At 39.0% G+C, this 13,470-nt stretch overlaps 1 protein-coding gene across 2 annotated transcripts in view; it reads right to left on the bottom strand.

Moving 5' to 3' along the window:
• The window catches only part of ATPAF1 (ATP synthase mitochondrial F1 complex assembly factor 1), a 30,834-nt gene that overhangs the window by 9,540 nt on the left and 7,824 nt on the right, over positions 1–13,470 (bottom strand). Inside the window, exons 4-8 of one of the 2 annotated variants that reach the window (XM_044238165.1) lie at positions 13,405–13,467; positions 10,072–10,122; positions 8,449–8,496; positions 3,437–3,532; positions 1,242–1,349 (exon numbers count right to left, since the gene is read on the bottom strand). In XM_044238165.1, coding sequence (XP_044094100.1) covers positions 1,242–1,349; positions 3,437–3,532; positions 8,449–8,496; positions 10,072–10,122; positions 13,405–13,467 — 366 coding nt within the window. The remainder of the gene's footprint in view (positions 1–1,241; positions 1,350–3,436; positions 3,533–8,448; positions 8,497–10,071; positions 10,123–13,404; positions 13,468–13,470) is intronic. The other variant, XM_044238166.1, reaches the window with a different exon arrangement.

Genomic DNA, 13,470 nt, shown 5'->3' on the forward strand with positions numbered 1-13,470 from the left:
AACGTTGCCAAAGGCAAGGGAAACAAGGGCAAAAATGAACTATTGGGATTTCATCAAGATCAAAAGCTTTTGCACAGCAAAGGAAACAGTTAACAAAATCAAAAGACAACTGACAGAATGGGAGAAGATATTTGCAAACGACATATCAGATAAAGGACTAGTGTCCAAAATCTATAAAGAACTTAGCAAACTCAACACCCAAAGAACAAATAATCCAATCAAGAAATGGGGAGAGGACATGAACAGACATTTCTGCAAAGAAGACATCCAGATGGCCAACAGACACATGAAAAAGTGCTCCATATCACTCGGCATCAGGGAAATACAAATCAAAACCATAATGAGATATCACCTCACACCAGTCAGAATGGCTAAAATCAACAAGTCAGGAAATGACAGATGCTGGCGAGGATGCGGAGAAAGGGGAACCCTCCTATACTGTTGGTGGGAATGCAAGCTGGTGCAACCACTCTGGAAAACAGCATGGAGGTTCCTCAAAATGCTGAAAATAGAACTGCCCTATGACCTAGCAATTGCACTACTGGGTATTTACCCTAAAGATTCAAACGTAGTGATCCAAAGGGGTACGTGCACCCGAATGTTTATAGCAGTAATGCCCACAATAGCCAAACTATGGAAAGAACCTAGATGTCCATCAACAGATGAATGGATAAAGAAGATGTGGTATATATACACAATGGAATACTATGCAGCCATCAAAAGAAATGAAATCTTGCCATTTGCGACAACATGGATGGAACTAGAGCATATCATGCTCAGCGAAATAAGTCAAGCGGAGAAAGACAACTATCATATGATCTCCCTGATATGAGAAAGTGGTGATGCAACATGGGGGCTTAAGTGGGTAGGAGAAGAATAAATGAAACAAGATGGGATTGGGAGGGAGACAAACCATAAGTGACTCTTAATCTCACAAAACAAACTGAGGGTTGCTGGGGGGAGGGGGGTTGGCAGAAGGGGGGTGGGGTTATGGACATTGGGGAGGGTATGTGCTTTGGTGAGTGCTGTGAAGTGTGTAAACCTGGCGATTCACAGACCTGTACCCCTGGGGATAAAAATATATGTTTATAAAAAATTAAAAAATTAAAAAAAAAAAAGAAAAAAAAATAAGAAATAAGTACATGTAGGTCTCTGGAATTTTACCCCTCATGATCTTTGACAGAAGAACAGTACCTTCAGGACTACCAGGTAAATCCAAAGAGGTAAAAATTAATTCTTACCAGAAATGTGGGATCCATTTCTGCTGTCATCAGCACTATGCCCTTTTCTTCCTTAAGTTCAGGGTAGTGATATAAAACCAGCTGGCTGGTTGCAGCATCCCCTCGGGTCTGTAAGAGAAACACTTATCAAGGCTCAATAAGGTACCACCACACAAAACTGCAATTTCAGAGCAAGAGAGAGTCTAGAGGAAATTCGGGCTCTTAACAGCCCCTTGGGTGGCTAGTGAGTCAGAGGACTAGTAGGTGGGGGGATGGTCAGGCTTGCCAAGGCACAGTGAAACTGACAGTTCGCACAGTGTTATTTGTGTCTTCAATTGAAAAAGGTTTGGCTTTTTTCCCAGAGAATGTTTACAGTAGGCAGTGAATCCTTCATCATGGCCATATATTTAAAAACAAAATGGCACAAGCAGCTACCAAATCAAGTTCTAAAGAAAGCAATATGCCTGTGTAATTGCCACTTTTATGGACTAGTGCATTTCACAGTTGAAATCTACTCCCCTTGGATGGCTCTGAAGACTGAGCTCTTTTAAGCTGTAGCGAACAGCTGGAGAGTTTGCACATGGGCCAGATTTATAATGTGCAGTTTTAAAATATAATATAGATGGGAGATGGGGGGAAAAGAAGAATGGGAACATCATAATTTCACGAAGAATGGACAGTGCAGTGGTTATCAGACCTCAGTCCAGACTAGGAAGAGAGGTGGGGTTCAAAGTTAAAGCCCTCATATAGTGTAGGAGGAAACAACTGTATGTTAAAAAAAGATCTCTGGGTTTCATCTTTAAATTTCAGCGAAAGTCCTTCTAATTATTAGCTAATTATTGCTTGGGTTCAGCTCATCCTTCAGTTCTCCCCTATAGGCTTTAAATATACTGATCATTTTTTAAAAAATATTTTATTTATTTATTTGACAGAGAGAGAGCGCGCACAAGTAGGCAGTGAGGCAGACGGGGGTGGGGGGGGACTAGGCTCCCTGATGAGCAGAAAGCCTGACATGGAGCTCGATCCCAGGACCCTGAGATCATGACCTGAGCCGAAGGTAGAGGCTTTAAGCCACTGAGCCACCCAGGTGCCCCTATACTGATTACTTTGATCATAATTACATTTCTGAATCTTCTTCCCATAGTCATCTGTATGAGCTTCGGGAGGTCTCACAGGTCTCTAAGTCCTAGCATTGTCTCTAACACAGTGGCATAAGGGTTCAGTTCACAGAATGGAATCAATCAAATCCAGCTCTGCCACCTATTACCACACTCATCCACAGTAGGGACTAACTTCTCTGAGTCCATACTCTTCTCTATGAACAGCAATAATAACAGTGACTATCTTTGTGGGACATCTGTGAGAATTAAATGACATAATGTATACAAAACACCTGGCACATAGTAAGTACATCAAATGTTGGTTATTATAGGATGTGCCCAATAAATGTTATTTTATAATTCACCCAATAATCAAGTAAAAACTGCTCCCTCATTCTGCTTTTTCCTTTTTTCCCTCCCCTGCCTTTTCAAAACAAATGTAATACAATTTTAGGATACAATCACATGGGATACAATCATGAGCAAACACTCATTCTATTTTGCATTTCTTTAACTCCAACCTTCAAAGCCATTGAAACATAAACTTTTTTTTTTTTTGGCAATGTGGCCTCCAAATATAGAATGTCAATCCTAGTTATGATCTGATCTAAAATAATGACTTCATTTTTAAAGCTGCAAATGCTTTGGACTCAACTTAATCCAATATTTGAGAATAAAACAAAGAAAAAAAAGAAAGGAAGGAAGCAAACAAAACATCTCTGGAATGGAAATGATGCATCTAGCATCTCAAAAAGTGCTGACTCTTAATAAAATACAAGTAAAACATGGAGCCTAACTTAGGGTTAAAAGATAAACATCGCAACTCACCCACGTTTGTTAAGTGAGGCACAAGCAGTAAACGTTATACAGGTAGGGGGAAGAGACAGGAGACACCAAATGTGGTCAGAGAATATGTTTCGGGGTCTTTTCCAATTTCTAGGTATTGAGTAGAGCCTAGAAAGCTAGTCCAATATACAAAGTTAACAGTTCATCAACACCAAAGCAAATACTGCTGGCAGTTAGTAGATACTCCGTGTCCTCAAACCTCAGCAAGGGTTCACAGTCCCACAAAGGAGTAACCTTCTTTATTCTAGGGGATGAGCACAAGACACCTACCTGAATATTTATAAGTGCAGTGAAGTGGAGTTCAGTACCTGTCCATTGTCCTACAAAGAACTCATAACCTTCCCTTCTTGGTAGTGCACAGAGAAACTGTGGGAAAGATAGATGAATAAACACAACCATTTGCTCCATATCCAACTGCCTGTATCATTTATTCCATTTTTCCACTATTGGTTTTTAAACATTTTTTTAAAATTATGAAACTCATGTGACAATTTAACAAATACTCATAAACTTCAGAACCTACCTATGAAAGAAAGCATTAGAGATCTAACTGAAGCTTTCTCTGTAACCCATTCTAATCCCATTCTAGAGTAACATTTATCCTGCATTTGGTGTCTGTCATTCCCTTTCGGGTTTTTATACTTTAAATGTACACACACACATGCATATTTATATACAAGAACTACTACATGTTTAAAAACTTAAATCTTATCAAACTATATGTCCATTTTGCAATTTGATTTTTTTCACTCCACATTATACTTTAGAGATTCATCTATGTTGATGAATACAACTCAAATTCATTAATTTTCATTGCTGTATGGAATTCTACACAAATTTACCACAACTTATCTATTCTATAGATGAACACTTGAGTTTTTGAATTTCTAATCTTTCTAATGTTGCCGAGTTAACTTTGTTCCAATTTATAATCACTTCCTATTCTATCATCTGAGGCTGATACTGGAGCATGGCTGTAAACACAAAGAATGATTAATTTTATGCTATAATGTTTAGAATTGGGAATGAGTGGTAAGGAGAATGGTGTCAGGACAAAACAAACTATAATCACTCTAGTACGCCTTAGTCATGGAGCTGTCTCCTTATGGCCAACCACTCAGGCCAGATTTTATTTTATCTATTTTATTTTTCTTAGATGATATAACCTCAGTGCCTAGCTAACATATAACTGATTTGATTTCTGTTGCTCCTGGTCACAGTGCATTTTCTAGAAGTTTCTATAAATGGAACCAAAGAATCTAAACTTCTTTTGGGTATGATATCTTTCATTTAGTTTAATTTTTCATGATCTTTCCATGGTATTTCATGTATCATTAGTTCATTCTTCTTATAGCTGAATATTATCCCACTTTATAGGTCTACGTACACACAATCCCTCTCCCCCTACAATATCTTTATATACCTGTGATAGATATCTTTTAGTATTTGGTTATTAAAAATAAAGCTGCTATGAACATTTGCGTTATATGAACACATGCTTTCGATTCTTGGGAAATATCTAGGGAGAAGAATAACTAGGTAGTATGGCAGGTATATGCTTAACTTTTAAAGAAACTGTCATTCTGTTTTCTAAGGTGCTTATACTGTTTTACATTATTCTATCAGCAGTATATGAGAGTTCCAGTTCTTTCATACCCTCACCAACACTTAGTACAGTCAGTCTTTTTAGTTCTAGTCATTTTAGTGGTATCTCACTGTGGTTTTAATTTGTAATTTGCATTGTGACTAATAATACTGAGCATCTGCCATTCCACTTGACTGGCAAATTGTCTTAGTCTTTTGCTCATTTTTTAATTGGGTTGCCTATCTTAAGTTTTAAGAGTTTTTTTTTTTTTTTTAAAGATTTTATTTATTTATTTGACAGAGAGAGATCACAAGCAGGCAGAGAGGAAGGCAGAGAGAGAGGAGGAAGCAGGCTCCCTGCTGAGCAGAGAGCCCGATGCAGGCCTCGATCCCAGGACCAAGTTTTAAGAGTTTTTAATATATTCTAGATACAAGTCACTCGCCAATATGTGTCTTGTAAATATCTTCTCCCAGTCTGTGGGTTGTTTTTTCGTTTTCTTAACAGTGTATTTTGAAAAGTGAAAAATTTTATTTTTTATTTATTGTGGTAAATAAAATAAATAATATATAAAATTTATAAAATATATAAAAATAAATAACATTAAAAGTTATCATTTTAACTATTTTTTAAAAAGATTTTTTAAATTTATTTGACAAAGAGAGAGACAGTGAGAAAGGGAACACAAGCAGGGGAGTGGGCAGAGGGAGAAGCAGGCTTTCCACCAAGCAGGGAGCCCGATGTAGGGCTCGATCCCAGGACCCTGGGATCATGACCTGAGCCGAAGATAGCCACCCAATGACTGAGCCACCCAGGCACCCCATCATTTTAACTATTCTTTTTTTTTTAAAGATTTTTTTTTTATTTACTTTATTTGACAGAGAGAGAGATCACAAGTAGGCAGAGAGGCAGGCAGAGACAGAGGGGGAAGCAGGCTCCCTGCTGAGCAGAGAGCCAGATGCGGATGCGGGGCTCGATCCCAGGACACTGAGATCATGACCTGAGCCGAAGGCAGTGGCTTAATCCACCGAGCCACCCAGGCGCCCCCATTTTAACTATTCTTAAATGTACAATTCAGTGGCATTAAGTATATTCATGTTGCTATGCAAACATCACCATCATCCATCTCCAAAACTTTTAATCTTCCCAAACTGAAATTCTAACCCATTAAACGATAATTTCTCATTCCCATTTCCCCCATTCCCTGGCAGCCCTCAATCTTTCTTTTTTTTCTTTTTTTTTTTTTTATCGTTTTACTTTCTGTCCATTAGTTTGACTATTCTAGGTACCTACACCTATTCTAGATACGTAAGTGGAATCATACAGTATTTGTCCTTTTGCGTCTGGCTTATTTTACTTAGTATAATGTCTTCAAGGTTCATCTATGCTGTAGCATGTGTCAGAATTTCCTTCCTTTTTAAGGCTGAACATTCTATTGGGTGTATATACCACATTTTGTTATTTCATCTATCAGTGGACACTTGGGTTTCTTCCATCTTTTGACAATTGTGACTAATGCTGCTATAAACATAAGAATATAAATAGAATATTTTAATTTTGATGAAATCTAATTTACTAATTTTGAATTTTTTTATAGTTTGAGTTTTTTGTGATATATTTAAAAAATCTTTGCCTGAGATCACTAACATAAGATAGTATTTTGTAGAAGTTCCATTTATATATATGATCTATTTTGAGTTAATTTTTGGATACAATATGAGGTAAGTTTAGAGGTTCATTTTTTACATATGGATATCCAAATTGGAGAGATTATCCTTTCCCCATTTAATTACCTTGGCACCTTTATTAACAAATAAATGACCACACATGTTGGTCTATTTCTGGATTTTTTGTTCTGTTCTATTGATCTATATAGGTCATCTTTTTATTTATTTATTTATTTATTTTTATTTTTAAAGATTTTATTTATTTATTTGTCAGAGAGCGTGAGCACAGGCAGACAGAGTGGCAGACAGAGGCAGAGGGAGATGCAGGCTCCCTGCTGAGCAAGGAGCCCGATGTGGGACTTGATCCCAGGATGCTGGGATCATGACCTGAGCTGAAGGTAGCTGCTTAACCAACTGAGCCACCCAGGCGTCCCTTTTTTAAATTTTTTATTTTTCAAGACTTCATTTATTTATTTGACAGACAGAGATCACAAATACGCAGAGAGGCAGGCAGGGAGAAAGGGGGAAGCAGGCTCTCTGCTGAGCAGAGAGCCTGATGAGGGGCTTGATCCCAGGACCCCGAGATCATGACCTGAGTCAAAGGTGGAGGCTTAACCCACTGAGCCATCCAGGCGCCCCCATAGGTCTATCTTTATGCCAATATCACACTGTCTTCATTATTGCAGCTTTATTTTTTTAAAAGATTTTATTTATTTATTTGAGAGAGAGAGCACAGAGGGGAGGGAGTAAGAGAATCAGACTCCCCACTGAGCAGAGAGCCGGACGCTAGGCTCAATCCCAGGACCCAGGACCATGACCTGAGCCAAAGGTAGACACTCAACTGACTGAGTCACCCAGGCATCCCTGTAGCTTTATAATAAGCCTTGAAATCATGAAATGTAAGTCCTCTAATTTATGTTTTTGTTTTTTTTCAAAATTATTTTGGGGCAACTCCCTTGGGTCCCCTACCTCTTTGGGAGCTTTGTACTATCACTCAATAAACTTTGCTTCACTATCACTCAATAAACCTTGGTTTCTTGCCCACTAAAAACAAAAACAAACCTGTTTCGTTAATCTAGGTCCTTTGGATATCCAAATGTATATATTTTTAAAATGGCTTGTCAATTTCTTTAAAGTTTTTTTTTTTTTTCCCTTAATTTGAGAGAGAGAGAGAAAGAGAGAGCAAGAGAGGGGAGAGGGGCAGAGGGAGAAGCAGACTCTTTGCTGAGCAGGAAGCCTGATGCGGGACTGGATCCCGGGACTCTAGGATCATGACCAGGGCCAAAGGCAGCTGCTTAACCAACTGAGCCACTGAAGCACCCCTATCAATTTCTTTAAAGAAAAAAAAAGCCTACTGGGATTTTAACTGGGATATTTACTCTAGAGATCAACGAATCATCATTGATGATGATCATACTGAATCATCCAATCCACCATCACAGTCCATCTCTCCATTTACTTAGTTGCTTTTTAATTTCTCTCAGCAATGTTAGGAAAATCTTTCTGAAAATCCTAGAAATTATTACTGACACCAAATCAGATGGTCCACCTCACCAATTCCTTTTCCCTTGAGTCTTCTGGCAGCTCATAACTCCAACAATATCATAATTCCTTAGACACACACAGGCAGAATAAGCATGGCCAAAAAGGAAAAGGCATTGGCAGTAAAACAGAACTTAAAGAAGGGTGAAAATGCGAAGAGCTCAGGTGTTGCCTCCCATGTTCACTTTTACTGACAGAGATCCAGATCAGAAAGGGCTGCGCTGTGTCAGAGAGCTAAAAAGCTCCAGATCAGAAAGGGCTGCGCTGTGTCAGAGAGCTAAAAAGCCTGAGCCACCTACTGGGACAAACCCACACGATCCTTTACAGCTGAAAATCTCACTTACGGAGTCCAGTCAACACGTGAGCATCTATGTTAAATAAACAGAGTGCTATACCACATGAGACAGGATGGATTATGAAGGGGTAGGTCAGAAAACATCCTTGTTTGGCAGCACGGATAAGCAATCCTCATCTTATCACTAGAAACTTACTGTTGGACAGGACTGAGCCCGGGACCAGATCAAGTCAAACTTCTCTTTCTGTAGGTTAGAAAAGAATAAAATTCAAAACCAAGAAAATGTAAGGCTGCAATCACATTTAAATTCACCAAGACTTAACTCTAGGATGAAAATACAACTAAAAATATCTCTTACATTCTACCATTTATAAGTCCCTCTTATGACAGAGAGAAAAGCCGGGTGTGTGTGTGGCTGCTCAATGTCAGAATTATCCGTGAGAAGTGGATACTCCAAAGCCTCCAGACTCTGCCAGAGACTTCTGGCCACTGAGGCTAAGGGAGAGCCAAGAAGGCCTGTTCAAGCAATGAGTCAGCATTGCAGATCTAAAATGTCACAAAAAATGCAGATCCTTTTGGCCGCGGAACATTTCAAGAGCAAGCGTCTGTGTGTGTAAGAGCTGGGGTAGCCGTACTCTCAGAGCAACCACAAGGCCCGGCTTTACTTTTCTGTCTCTAAGTTCTCCTCCTTAATCTTAAACTCATACATGTAAACTCAATGCTTGATGTAAACTTAACCTAAACGACTTCCTCTTCAGGGAAGAACAATTAAAGAACTAGCCGATAACCCAGAACAGCAAATGCTTTCTTTTTTTTTTTTTTTTTCCAATTTATTTATTTTCAGAAAAACAGTATTCATTATTTTTTTCACCACACCCAGTGCTCCATGCAAGCCGTGCCCTCTATAATACCTACCACATGGTACCCCCACCTCCCACCCCCCCGCCACTTCAAACCCCTCAGACTGTTTCTCAGAGTCCATAGTCTCTCATGGTTCACCTCCCCTTCCAATTTACCCAAATTCCCTACTCCTCTCTAACACCCCTTGTCCTCCATGCTATTGGTTATGCTCCACAAATAAGTGAAACCATATGATAATTGACTCTCTCTGCTTGACTTATTTCACTCAGCATAATCTCTTACAGTCCCGTCCATGTTGCTACAAAAGTTGGGTATTCATCCTTTCTGATGGAGGCATAATACTCCATAGTGTATATGGACCACATCTTCCTTATCCATTCATCTTATGCAGAAGTTAGTGTGAGGACGTTAACTAGAAGAAGCTAACAGCACCCGACAAACCTCAGTGGTCAAGAGTGGCCAGTGACTATCTTGAAGACAGCAATTTCAAGAAGGGAAAAATATAAAGAAAATGCCACTTGCTAAGGGAAAATGCCAGAAAAAAGCCTAGGAAGAGGCTTTAAAGTCAGCTCAGTAATAGGTCACTTATAGACAAAAGGGGAAGAAAGCTATGCTCGAGGCCCTGTCTGAAATTCCAACGGCGTGGCTAGAAAACACCAAAAAGAAGTAAAACACATTTGGAAATTGCTTAGCAACATGAACTTACACCATGCTCCCTTGTCAGAGACTTGAGTCAAAGAGACATTTCTAAACCAGAAAGAGGGAAAACAAGAGCCATAAATATACCATATGGAGCTTCCAATCTTTGGTGCTTAGGGCATAATAAAAACCCTCGGAGCTATAAATGTAAGTTCTCAAGAGGCAATAAACATAGAAAAAGTAAAGACAACTGCCTGCTAAGGTTAGAGCCCTGACCTTCATGCTATAACACTTTCATTTTCCCCTCCAAACTACTTACAGGAATAACTGCATAGACCGTATCTTTTGCTGCAAAATACTGCTGCCAAATCTGTACAAAAAAGAGAGGGTGTCTGTGACATGTGGGTAATCTTTTCAACCTGTGCCAAGAAACAGTGACAGCTTTTCATTGCTCAGAATTAACACACTATTTGATAACAAGGAAAAAACCCCAATGTAATGCTTTTATTACAAAAAAGATTTAATACCATCTACTGTTCTAGATGATTAAACTGTAACTCTTAAAAATAAATTCCTGTCAGACAAATGGATTCCATGACCTTGTTAATCATTTCTCTCAAGATGTGCCTGTACGCAACAGACATGTTCTTTTCTCGTATCTTCTCTTTTTCTCCCCAAAACCCATATTCCCCAGCCCACTGTGGGCTTCTCAGACAGCCAGGACATCAGTCATTCAGAACCCAGTGACTGGAGTCAGGCAGACCTAGATGCAAACCCCAGCTGCAATCATTTGCTGGCCATGCTACTTTAGGGCCAATTACTGAAAATCACTAAACAACATAATCATCAGTAAAACAGCAATAATATCAATCTCACAGGATTATTGTGAGAACTAGTATGTTTGTGCTTAGCACGAGAGCATTACAGTGCAAACCACAGCCAAGGTGCTCTAAGGGCAACAAAGACTCACTTAACGCAAGTTAGGAAATGAATGGCAGAGGAGGGGACACTTGAACTGTATCCTCAAGAATGATCAGAAGTTAGCCCAGTGAACAAGGAGGCTAGGAAGATAAACAGGTAGGATAGAAGACACACATCTTAAGTAAAGAATGATAGCATTAGCAAAGGCACAGAAGTCAGGGAAGGCATCACAGCCAAGGTGACACCCGAGTGAGCTTTTGAAGAACAGGGCCATCCTCCTTCAGAGATGCTCTGCTTTGCCAACATTTTCAATAAGAATGGGGGGGGGGGCTAAGTGAAGATACTAATCAAAGTATAATCTAACTAACACAGGGTACAGAAGGACTATTACCTCCCAGGACCTGGGCAAACCACTATCAGTGCAGCCCAAGGTTGCTTTCCCATTTTTTTTTTTTTACATGTCAGACATTCTTTTCATTTTAACGACAGCATAACCTGCTATTTTTATTTAATCTATTTTAGTAGATAGTTCATGAATCAAATGAAATTTATAGACAGATAGATGTTTCCTAACATAACTGACTTTGGTTACTCAAAATTATTTTAACAAACACAAACTTGTGTTTAAAATTATAGGTCTGCATGATATTCACCACATGATCAAGCCTCCTGGACCTGGCTTCTCTCTCTCTCTCCCCTAAAAAACATGGTTGGTGTCCGCTTTCTATTGGCATCTCTTCCCAAAGACACAGTTCGAGACTTTGCATAAGCTTCTATTAACACACGTTAGAACCCTATGCTGTTCTTGTCTGTTTCCGTCTCTGTCCTTCTACTGGGCTAAAACTCTTTGAGAGTAGGGGATTCTCTCATTTATTTCCATGTCTGGCATACAACCTGATATTTAGTAGATATTCAATAAATGCTTCTGCTGATATAAATGACACAGCATCCAAAGGAAACTCATGGCAATTGGCACAACTTTCCAAAGGGGAATAGGATGCAGAGTCAAACAGACACGGGTTTGAGTCCCAGCTCTACCCTAAGCTATTTAATCTCTTTAAATTATAGTTTCCTTGGTTGTAAACTGTAAATAATAGCACCTGCACTTCAAGATAGTTATGAGACTTTAATGAAATAGTGCATATGAAGCACTAAGTATAGTACCTGGCACACAGTCTACTGCTTTATTATTTTGATTTTTTCAATATACCTAAAATAATTCATGGAATTATAAGAAAAGCCAATAAATAGCTTATAATAGTCTAATTAGAGAGAAAAGGATCATAATATGAAAATGTAAACAGCAGTGCAAATCAAGGTGTATGGAATAATCAAACAGGTAGGACAGATCATAAGTGCTCTGAAGGAAGGTGTCCAGAAAGCTCCCTGAAGAAGGTCCTATAATAACAAAGGACTCTGAATGGCAAGCAAAGGAATACAGGAAGTCACTGAACATTTGCAAGCAGGTCACTGACATAATATTTATTTTTATTCATTTACTTAAAAACACAAATGTAGCACTTATTCTGTGCTATGCACTGTTCTATGTGCTTTACAAATATGAACTCATTTAATTCCCCAAAGAACTCTACAAGTACTATTATTACTATTATGAGATAAGTACTATTTTTTTTTAAAGATTTTATTTATTTATTTGACACAGAGAGAGAGATCACAAGTAGGCAGAGAGGCAGGCAGAGAGCTATTCTGCTGAGCGAAGTGCCTGATGTGGGGCTTGATCCCAGGACCCTGAGATCATGACCTGAGCCGAAGGCCTGGGTGCCCTGAGATAAGTACTATTAGTACTACTATTAGTATTATTATCTCCACTTTACAGAGAGAAACTAAGGCTCAGACAGGTTAGGGTTAGAACATATCAAAGTCATTAACGTAGAGCTAGGACTTAAAACTCGTGGCTTGGCTCTTGAGTCTCTGAGTCTTGGTTTCTTGGTTTTTTTTGTTGTTGTTGTTAAAGATTAAATTTATTTATTTATTTATTTATTTATTTCATACACAGAGAAAGGACACAAACATGGGGGTGGGAGAGGGAGTTGAGCAGGTGCTCAACTGACTGAGCCACCCAGGCCCCCTAGAGTCTGTGTTCTTAACGAATACACTATGCTTTTTCATAATGAAAGCAGAACTTTAAGAGTATTCAACTGGCAAGGCTATGAGAGGTGGAGAAGCAGGGAAGAATAAGAACAGGGAAACCTAATTAGGTAGTACAGTATGCCAAGAACACAGTACTGACGATTTTAAATAAAATGTGGGCAACGGGGGTGGGGGCGCCTTGGTGGCTCACTCATTAAGTGTCTACCTTCAGCTCAGGTCATGATCCCAGGGTCCTGGGATCAAGCTCCGCATCAGGCTCCCTGCTCAACAGGAAGCCCACTTCTCCTTCTCCCACTTCCCCTGCTTATGTTCCCTCTCTCACTGTGTCTCTCTCTGTCAAATAATAAATAAAATCCTAAAAAAAAAAAAGATATGGGCAAACGGTAATGAAAGAGAAGGGCGTAATATGAGTTGATTAGACATATAGGAGTAAAATCAAGAAAGGTTAAGTTTTCTTCTGCCATTTTGTTTCACGTAATTGATCACTTTTGCTTTCTATGACCACCTTTCATTTTGGCTGGAAAGAGGGGTCAAGAAATATATGCTCCTTTCTCCTTTCAGATTTGGCTTAGAGAGCACACATTTTCATAAAGTATGCAAGCCCATTTTCATTCATTACCTGTCTTACTTCTTCTGTAGTTTTGTCTTTCACCATCTCAATGTTAAAGATTGAACTGAGAGTCTG

This window comes from Neovison vison, chromosome 2 (genome assembly GCF_020171115.1).
Source record: "Neovison vison isolate M4711 chromosome 2, ASM_NN_V1, whole genome shotgun sequence".
Taxonomy (NCBI): Eukaryota; Metazoa; Chordata; class Mammalia; order Carnivora; family Mustelidae; genus Neogale; species Neogale vison.